Source organism: Lipophrys pholis (genome assembly GCF_963383615.2).
Source record: "Lipophrys pholis genome assembly, chromosome: 4".
In the NCBI taxonomy this organism is placed as follows: Eukaryota; Metazoa; Chordata; class Actinopteri; order Blenniiformes; family Blenniidae; genus Lipophrys; species Lipophrys pholis.
Window position 1 is genome coordinate 18632416 of NC_137637.1, and position 10670 is coordinate 18643085.

The window sequence follows — 10670 nt, forward strand, 5'->3', positions numbered from 1 at the left end:
AAACAGACATTTATTGCATTGGGAAGCAGTGGTGTACATTTTCCCCACAAAATCATTTGCAGTACTGTAGCACTTGATTAGATCGTAGTCTGTTGTGCAATTGTCCGAGCCGAGTGTCTCAACTTTCCTGAAAACAAATCAAGACAAAGTGCCCGTTTCAGATTCTTGATGGGATTATTTGCTCATCGTTCTTCCCGCTTCTGTATCCTTCCACATCTGATGTTTCCAAGGAATGGGATGCTACGTCCTCACAGTGGAAAAATGCTGACTTCACTTTCCTTGGCAATCCAATAACAACAGGAGAAACTGTACAAGGAACATGTCCAAAAGTTAGCCAAGCTATCTGCTATTTTCTTTCCTTCTGATACAAAACTAGATTTTTGTATTTTTGCTACAGTTTTAAAACAGTTTAAAAAACAAAAAGCAACATCAAATACATCATTCCTTATTGTAAACCACAATCAACACTAACAGTAAATAGTACTTTGTTATAATCTTTATTCCAAGATATTAGGCCACTGTACAAATCAGTGTGAATCGTACAGTACAACGCAGAATTAAGACTGTTTCTCGAGGTTTGTCATTCAAAGCTGTATACGAGGTGCTTCAAGAATACACAAGAGTTTCAGAATTTCTGCCATGCATGCATGATTTTATATTTGCCATGCATGAGTTGGTATTTCAGTGTTTTAAGAAAGAGCCCTAAAAAATGGCAACCCAACAAAACGACTGAACTCAACGAGTAAATGTAGAAAGCACAAAAAAGAACAAGTACTCCGGTACAGTATATCGCTCATGAGATTTGGCACACACAATAATGCACAATGCAATATAAATAGATTTATCAATAGGGTGTGTACAGTCAAGTTACAGTATCAACCAATCCAGGTGAAAGCCTGGGAAGCTTACAAACAGGTGGGAGGTTTACTGTATATAAATGACTCATTAGCTGCAAAGTATGGTAACAAAAAACACTCAGGCAACATCAAGAATTGTTAAGTGAAAAAAAAATCAAATCTCCCAGTTGCTCAGTTTTCTCAACATAGAAAAAAAAACAAAAAAAAAAACAAATTCTGTCCCTTCGGCCTTCAGTCACTGAAAAAGCCATTGTTCCAAAAGATCAACAGTAAATAAAGTCTTCAACACAGAACAAACCAGTTTAACTGTTCCCACTTTGTGCAAGAAAATATGGGCTACCCTTTCCATATTTACAAACTCTGGTATTCACATGCCCTCAATCAAAATGATGAGCAGAAAGAATGATACTATAGGTTTGATTGATAAGATATAGGAGAAGTGTGTGCTTTAGTTTTCATATTAATTTATGTCTGTATCCTGTCCCTGATTTCTGCATTACGACAGCGTTGCCTCCTTATTTTCTCCTCGGCCCCCCCAACCTTGTCTTCCCCCATGTTTGAACTTATGGCGAACCCCTGCAATTGAGGGTGTATATGCATGGCTGTGTGCGTGTGTGTATGTGCACGATGGGAGGGGGGGGGTCCACCTGGGGGTCTCCTCTGCCGCCATCTCCCACCCCTGCCAGTGTGTGTCATCCGGACGGCCATGACTGACTGGGAGAGGCAGGTGTGGAAGTGCTGCTTGCTGCCACATGAGAGAAAGTGCTTATATACAGTGTCTTTGGATTAAAACTGGTAAATATCGCCATAAAAAATTTCAAGAGTGTCTTTAGGGGGGTTGCGATCCGCGCGCTCTAAGCTTCTGCTGGGGTCTTCTCTGTTCCATTTTTCAGGGCTCCATCTTCACCATTCTCATCCTCGATCACAACTGTGGATGACAGGGAGAGAGTTAAGGAGGGGTGCTCATTTTGGTGTGGCGTCTTGAAAGAAATTTACCATTGACTGACAGGAGGGCATTAGACCCCAGCGTCATTAGCACTGCGCTGTATGAGCAGGACTGATGTGAGCATGCATGAGCAAGTGGTTCCAAGCAAAATGAAAAAGATAAGCATGCAGACTGTGTTGCGTCTGATGCGCATTTGGGAACGTGCATGTGTTGGTGTGTGTGCGTCCTTGCTGTCCACCGGTAGGGGCAATGCCCATGTTTGCTCATGTCGCGTCTGTGCACTACTGTACATGCAACTGTGCCTGCTGTCTGTCAAGTCTATGCGTGTATGTACCGCCACAAGAGAGCATCAATTTTCAAGGACGACTTAATGGCTGCATTACAAGAAATGATCTTAAAAAAACAAAAAACAACAACTCAACAAACCTGACTTATTCGTGCAAACAAATCATTCAGAATAACAGCACATATATAACACCACACATTCATCGAGGAGGGGGTATTCAGATAAAATCAGTTAAGCGGCATTCAGTGGGCATTTAACGGCGCGCACTGCGCATCCAACTGGCGTTGCAGTGCGAACAGAATATTTTAAAAGCCATACATTACAACATGCATGCAAACAGCAGACTTCCTCTCTGATCATCAGAGTCCACTGAAAACCTCGTTAAGGCAACAGTGTTATTGCGATCAAGTGAAAACAGCCTTAATTATGGCGCAACGTCAACCTCCGTGCGCATTCACAACATTACCATCCAAGCAAAAAAGACGCCTTAATTATATAATTACCCCGTTTGCTCCTGCCTATTTGTCCGAGTTTCGGCGGACGTTTATTCTGTGAGCCGTTGAAGAAGTTGTTGGTGTCTTGAAGACGACAGGTGAAGGAAAGGTGTCCCTCGTCGCCCTCATTTCCATAATGACTCATATTTTCTTCGTTGAAAGGCAGCACTTCCGACATCTCCAAATGCGTCTTTATCACCAAGGCGCACAAAGTGAAATGTAAAGCTCGTCGCCAAGCTTGAACCCGGTCGTCTGTAACAAACAAAAGAGGGGGGAAAAAAACAAGTGCAATCTGCAGGCACGACCTAGCCCTTTCTGTTTACCCCGAAGACACGTGTCGGTCTCCGCAGGTACGCAACAGAAATAACGGTAAACTAAAATGTCCTTAATTTCCTCGCGCGTGAAGCTTCGGCAACATTATTTTTTTTCTTAAAAAAAGGAGAGAATCCAGAGGCGGCTCTTCTCTGTGCGTATTGCTTTGGAAATGGAGGCGCACGCAGCCTACAATGGAGCCGTGGAGCGCCCGCTGGTTTCGAGCGGCTGAACCCGTCGCACGGAAAATCTCAAGAAGAAATGCAAATTGGGGAGCGATGCAAAACACGGATCCCGGGGAGACCTGGCGAGGGAGTTGTGTGGGGGGTTTTCTGGTGCAGCCCACAGAAGCTTCCAGCTGAAGTCGTGGCGTACCGAACGCTCCACTCTCCGGGATCTGGACGCAATTAAACAAAAGGGCGATTTTGAATTCAAAGATGGCACGCTCATGCGAACCAGCTCAGATCTTTGAAATGCGTCGTTTTCGCGCCACCACTCGACCAGTCGGGGGATATGAAATCCCAAAGCCTCTCTTGCACGATTTCTAAAAAAATTTCCAATGCGTTTGGAGGTTTTGATGAGGACACGGATCCACCTGGTCAGAGCTCACCAGAGGATGGCAGCATCTTCATAGACAGGGATGTGACTTTTGGCCCCGTGTGGCGCACATTCGGTTGCGTGCTAAGGAGCTGTGCTGGGTTTACGCGTTTGCACGACTCAAATTAAAGTGCGTAATATCAATGCGGATGATGTGAACGAGTGGACATCTGCTTCAACAGCAGAAGATCCAGGTTGAAGGAGAGAAACATGGTTCAAGTGCAGTATTCAGGTCCATCAATTGATCACTATGAAAAAGGCTCATGTATGTTCTTTTGTGTATATTGGCATACTTCCAGCTTTTCTCATATGATCTATAATAATACACGTTAAAAAAAAGTCTCTTTAGTATCCCTGAATGAGGCTGTTGTAAGCCCAACATTTCTGATTTTGACCTGCTGGGTAAAGCACTGGGTGAGGTTGAAAATGGCAGTAAACAATCAGAGCTTCCATATTTTTGATCATTCTTTTAACAAACAAACAAACAAATGCGTGTGCGCACACCCACACACAGACCCACACACAGACCCACACACACACACACACACACACACACACACACACGCACACACACACGCACGCACACACGCACACCTAACAAGATCCAGTTGGACCACACTGTGGTGTTATATTGGCGCAGGAGGTGTAAACTTTCAAGATATCAGGCATGAAAACCGGTTTTGCTTAAATTTATCCTCCTGGGATTTTTTTTTTTTTTTCCAAAACAAAACAAATATATGTGTAATTAACACCCATTGCTGTCCAGCCTAGACAACAATGTACATTTATATCATCTCCATAAGGACAAGAGGACAAAGGGATGTGCAGACAGACCTATACAGACCATCCTCTTTCAGATGGACCAAATACAAAGACAGCGAAATGAAAAGAGATGAAGCTGAACTTTGGGGTAAATGTTGTTCATTAATGAAAGAGGAAGGGCTGCCTTTACACACTACTCCAGTTCTTTCAACATGATATATACATAGTTCCATCCAAACAGGTTGGTATATTTAATCCTAATTGAAGTGAGAAGTGAGTTACTTTTTCTTTTACATCAAGTGATGATGTGTTAATTTTAAATTCAGAAACCAGTGGGCAACATTCCACAAAGTGACATATGAGGTCAGTGAGATGAACTAATAAAAGGCAGTCTAAGGATGTGGTACTCAACCCTTTTTTCCTCCTTGGAGACGCTCAGATCGAATGAATTGTTTAAATTATACTTATTTTCGGTGATGCTACTGCTAACAAAAAGGAAGTTCCTAGTACTAGGGATTGCTAAGTCAGTTTAAAGCTGCTGAGATTTCTGTTTCGCACGTAAATTGTGTCTTTAAAACAATAACTACTCACAGGCAAACAGTAAAAACTCATCAGGCATTTGTGGGTTTGGCTGTTGTTTTAATTATATTGTTTATTGTACAGTTGTATTTTTATTGTGATGATAAACATCTAAATGTTCAACAAAATGTTTCCAGACTTCACACATTTTTCTTCTTTTTTTTTACTTTACTAAAATCCCAGTGAAGGAGACGAGTTTTTCATAATATTTGAAAATGAGATATACACATAAGACATATGTCTGTTAGTGATTACATTAGTATTCAATGTAATATCAGAAATATGCAAACATAGTTAAAGTGTGATTCACCAGAATCCCGTCCCATTTTCAAAACATCAACTTTTCTAAAGGGAAGAATATCAAAATATTTCAACTTGATCGCTGTCAGTATTTGGAACATCTCGTGTACGATCCGTAGATGGTGTGATCAATCCACCGACGAAATCTGGAGACCGCCGTGTAGACGCCAGGAAACTGAGCATCACCACACCCGTTGCCCCAGGAGACCACACCAAAGACCCGTCCCCCACACACCAGCGGCCCGCCAGAGTCTCCCTGCAGGGACAAGGCCACACCCTCTATCAGTTACCATAACACAATGTCTTTCACAGAGGAGTTTTCAGTTTCACATAATGTTTCTGTAAAGCTGCTTTAATGTCTTTGATTGCTGTTACTGGATCCAGTGAATTATACAAAGACTGAGAGCCGTGGGGCCTCGGAGGCAAGTGTTTCAAGAAGCAATAACTATCCTTGTGGGTTGGATGACTCAGGCATGAGGTTCGTGTTTGTTGTATGAGAAGAAAAACACTTTTTAAAATTACAGAGTGATTGGATTTGAAGCACATTAACACCCTGTTCCCACAACCTAACTATATAAATACTATAATATATCTAGATTACACAATCAAAAATGTGCCTACTATATTCAAAATAAATACAAATAGAGGGAGCACAAGAGTTTGTGTTTGTCATTGTTTTTATTTATTTCTCCTGATGTGAATGACTATTTCACATGGCGTTAACCTTTAGAATACAATTTCACTACACGCAAAACTGATGATGCCTGCAAAAAGCAAATATGGAAAACTATAATTGGCAATCTAATGTTCTAGTGTGTGTGATGTTATATATTCACATTTGGCTGTATGTCTTTCTAAAATAAAGTTCAGGGCATGTTATGCACAGAACAGACTCATAATTCATACAGAGGAGTAAAATTTAAAGGTGGCCAAATTTACATAAATGTGTGGTGTTATTGTGTTTTATAATTTGAAAACATTGTCTCTTAGATTCGCTCATCACTCACTTAGAAAAGCCAACAGTAAGTTGTCTACTGCAGTGTTAAATATAGCGCTTTTTAATTAGTCATTCAGTTCTTTACCTAAGGCAAAATATAGCCTACTGGTATATCACACATTGGATTCCATGTAATTTCTCGCTCACGCTGAAGGCTGAGCAGAAGCTCTTTTATAACACAATAAAACAACCCAAACCATGCTGTTGTTTGCAGCTACAAATGAGTTTATTTCAAAATTACAGTCAGCTCTTCTGGTGCTTTTCTCTCTCTTTTTTTTAGGGACGGGGCTGCTTTTTTTCCTCTACTCTCATGCTACTAAAACAAAACTCATTCCTGAGGTTGCACTGCCACATCAGTTCAATAGAAGCTGGTAGCTAAACCAACACTGACATGATGAGCTCTATCCTCATACTGCCAGGGAAAGGAACGTCTCCTAAATCCAAGTTATTGTTTTGCGCTATTGTGAGATGATGAAGAGAGGCATCACTTGAGTTATGGGATATACCCTGGAGAATTTGCTGTCCATTGGGTCTTTATCCTAATGTGACAAAACTATGGGTTTGGGTGTTGTTGGATTTGGCATGGGGCACAAAAAGTGGTCTCCTGGGTGAAAATCCCTCTGGTTTATCCACCTAACTCCTTCCAGGACAAGTGATCCTTCGGTGTATTTCTTCAACAGAAGTGTGTTTAACCATTTGTACATATGATGATTTAAAGGGAAATATTCAGCATTTCACAGAATAACTCATCATGCTTATCATATTAGGTTTGATTATATTGGTACTATATTGGAACTTCTGGCTCAAACAACCCCCCCCCCCCCCCCCTTTTTTTTATTTTTAATGAAGACACACTGTAGCTCTGTACCTTGCAGGCATCTTTTCCACCAGTCCTGTAACCAGCGCACATCATGTTTGTTGTGATGTTACCGTTGAAGGAGTCACTGCTGTTGCAACGTGACGCTGAAACAATGGGGACCATGACTGTCCTCAGTGTGACAGGGGCCTGGGATCCACCCCAACTATTGTGGCCCCACCCAGACACACGACACACATGACCCTCGATCACGCCCGTCCCCTGCCTTGGAAGAGCAACCAGTGACACGTATTTGTTCAGGACCATTGGAGCCCGCAACTAGACAGAAAATCAGAGGGGACAGTTCCACAAGTTGAGCACACTGAGAATTAAAGAGTCTTTATAATGGTTATATGTGGTTGTATAAGTAGGCAATCATTAATAAAACACTTTTTTCTCAATCGTTTTTGATTTCTTGGTTTTTACAGCCTCCAAAACACAACTTTAATTAACTCAGTTCACAACAGCAGCAGGGAGCGATTTATAACCCAACACACCAGCATGTTATTTGCTACCTGCCACTCAAACAGCAGATAAACTAATAAAAATGATATATTATTACATTATGTAATGATATGATATTGTTGTATGACAATAACAACATTTGTGCGTGACATAGTCCCTGCAGTACCTTAATGAGCATGATGTCATTATTGTTGGTGCTCCTGTTGTACAGCGGATGGGTGACCAGCCTGTGGGTCTTAGCATACTGCTCAGTGCCCTCGAAGATATTTACTTTGTAGTCGCCAGCTACTATCATCATCTGCTCTGCCCTAAAAGACAAAAGACTTCCATTAAATCTCATTGAAATATTAATAATTGGTAAAAAAAAAAAAAAAAAAATGTGCCACTTGAACACAGTTTGCTGTGCCTCCTCATGAGCTGGTATATCTTATACTGTTTCTTCAGCTTCTTTTCTTCTTAGTCTCCCTCATCAAACCCACCTGGCCGTCTGTATTCCACATGACACCATCACAGAGGAGTAGCTGGTCAGCACTTTAGTGTAGCTACTGCAAACATACCAGAGCTGGCTAATAATGGCAGTGAGACACTGTAAACCCCAAATAAGTAACTGGCTGGTGTGTGGCTCGGAGTTGGAAGACTAGTCTTCAGGAAATTTCACTAATCTATTCACCTCGTCATCCTGACGACATTGCCGGCACATGGAGGTTGAGTATCATGAACAGGGCATGCTACAGTAAAGTCTTAGTTGTGTCTATAAAGTGAAAGCTATACTCTGCTGTGTGTTGGTCAAGCCGAGAGATTTGGGCCGTCGCACTCCAGTGAACAGGTCACTCAGATCACCAACAGCTTGTGAACAAAACACAGTTAGCTTCTTACCCTATGTTGATGGCGAGCCTTGATAGCTGTAAATAGCCTGTGGAGGCTGCACTAAGACAAACTGGCTGGTTAGAGTTTGGTGGAGGTTGGTTGTCGTCAGTTCATCTTCAGTAGTACTTTATTACCTTATGTGGGTCCAATCCTGTGCAGGAGCAGTTTACATGACATGAAGGAAACAATACAGACATTGACTACATCTATTTAAAACTATTCAACAGAGACTCCCATCGATTCATTCAAAACCTTGAAGAGCAGCAGGCACAAAGAAGTTCCTTAGTCTGTTTGTTCTGCATTTTGGCTGCGGAAGTTTCCGGCCAGATGGAAGAAGAGAGAACTCACTCCTGAGTCGATAGCTCATGTCAGCCAGAGAAGACCTGGCTTCACTCAGGGATCTCACCTTGTAAAGGTGACAATAATCAGACTGTGTTATTGACAGTGAAGCTACAAAGTATCTGAATAAAGCTGGGGGGCTTTCTTACAGACTCCATCAACATGAGGAGCAAAACTCACCTTATTGTCTTTTCCTCATCTTCTTTAGTTTTAGTTTTTTTTATACTTGTCTAAGACTCTGCTCTGCTCAGTGTGCAAAAGGCTTATGCTCGTGAACATTTGTGAATTTTGAGAACTCTTTGTGAAAACCATAAACATTAAAACTATTATAAAAGATATATTGACAAATCGAAGTCAGGTATGATGTTAAAAGAAACAGTGATACGTCGTGGTTGTAGCTCCCTACCATTTAACTTCCACTGAAACATCTCTTGTGTTTTGAAAGGCTGGACAAGATAAATATTTAATCCAGAGCATGGAAACAAAAATCCTGAGATAGTGAGATTTGTTTTATTTGCCTTTTCATCAGCGGAGGATTCTGTTTCCCACAGACTTGGATTCATTTGGCCAAGATGGCCTGCTGTTCTAACTGATGATGAGCGGCTGGTGGAGGCACTGAGAATATGAGAATAAAAAAAACATCAACTTCTTTCCCAAATGGCTAAAATCAGAGTACCCTAAAAACACATCATGACAAAAGTAAATTAGGTTTGATAGATTTGTGTGATACAATCTGATGCAGTGTATTTAGTTTGTGATAATATTTGTATTGGTGATATTTTCTGACCACTATGATGGCAAAGTGAAATCTGATGTCACCACAGCCCCAGTATTTTATATTTTCTCTTCTTATTTTTATGTGGAAAAACTATTCCCGGATGAAAAACATGACAAGTACACAAAGTCAAAGATCAGAGTATGCATATGAGTTGACCGTGACCCCTGTGACCCGTTTCTCGGCCAAGGAACAATGACTTACTGTGCACAGGCAGTGACGGGACAGTATGACAGAAATCTGGCCAATTTCCTGGAATCAGACAGGATAACACCACACTGCCTCGCTCTCTCCCCCCCACTCAGTGATGATGCATCAAGGTCAGCTGACTCACCTGCATCTGTGCTGTTTGACTTCTCCATTGATGTTTATTTTATGCTGAGATGAAGTGCAACATTTTGATTTAACCTGCCTGTACCTGAATGGATGTGTCAGTTTTATTTATTTATTTATTTATTTTAATCATCTGTTGGGACCATCTGCTCCTAACATCCTGCCAGGTTTACTTGTATACAGTATCTTCTTGTCCACTGGAAAATTGCCAGTACGACGTCACTATCAGAGTAAACATGCTTCAGAAACAGTTCACCTTGAGCGAAGTTGCAGTTATCAGGTCACATTTAGAGGATAATTATACAAGTAAACACCCCTGAAGGAAACCTTTCACGCTTTCTATAGTTTCTGTCAGATTCATAGCCTCATACGGTTGTGATCGAGTGAAGTAATGAGGTCAGGTGCATATTTATGCACCTCCTTTGGAAAAATAACTGTGTTTTCAGATTGCTATGAATCTGTCTTTTAGACAAGCTGACACCAGCTTGTCACGGTTTTCCTATGTTACAGGTGTCTACTGTACACTTCATTTGTTTGAGAAAGAATGAGGCTGATGTCAAATCACAACCACTGGCTCTTGCTTGTCAACAAGCACAGCACAGCACAGCACAGCACAGCACAGCACAGCACAGCACAGCACAGCACAGCACAGCACAGCACAGCACAGCACAGCACAGCACAGCACAGCACAGCACAGCACAGCACAGCACAGCACAGCACAGCACAGAAAGTTAGGCTCACTGGGTTGAGCCACAGGGAAGTGTTTGACAAGACAAAAGCTAAAACAACACATTTTGAATAGAGAGTAAACCCATTGGGCTGGTACCAAGTAAATAAGACTTAAAGATTGAATGCATTGTAGACTTTCTATTATAAAACGTGAGGAGATAACGGTGCCTGACAAT

At 41.5% G+C, this 10670-nt stretch overlaps 2 protein-coding genes across 2 annotated transcripts in view; both read right to left on the reverse strand.

The window, feature by feature from the left end:
* On the reverse strand, window positions 1–2761 carry LOC308108011 (calcium/calmodulin-dependent protein kinase II inhibitor 2-like; the record flags this gene model as incomplete). Its single annotated transcript, XM_080460658.1, has 2 exons — window positions 1–1785; window positions 2593–2761. 2 exons carry the CDS (start codon window positions 2759–2761, stop codon window positions 1712–1714), a joined length of 243 nt encoding a protein of 80 aa, XP_080316784.1. The 3' UTR covers window positions 1–1711.
* Window positions 2762–5218: 2457 nt separating this feature from the next.
* The window catches only part of LOC308108207 (trypsin), a gene marked incomplete at its 3' end in the record, with an annotated part of 8167 nt that continues 2715 nt past the window's right edge, over window positions 5219–10670 (reverse strand). Inside the window, exons 3-5 of the mRNA XM_080460986.1 lie at window positions 7618–7759; window positions 6999–7265; window positions 5219–5389 (exon numbers count right to left, since the gene is read on the reverse strand). Coding sequence (XP_080317112.1) covers window positions 5219–5389; window positions 6999–7265; window positions 7618–7759 — 580 coding nt within the window. The remainder of the gene's footprint in view (window positions 5390–6998; window positions 7266–7617; window positions 7760–10670) is intronic.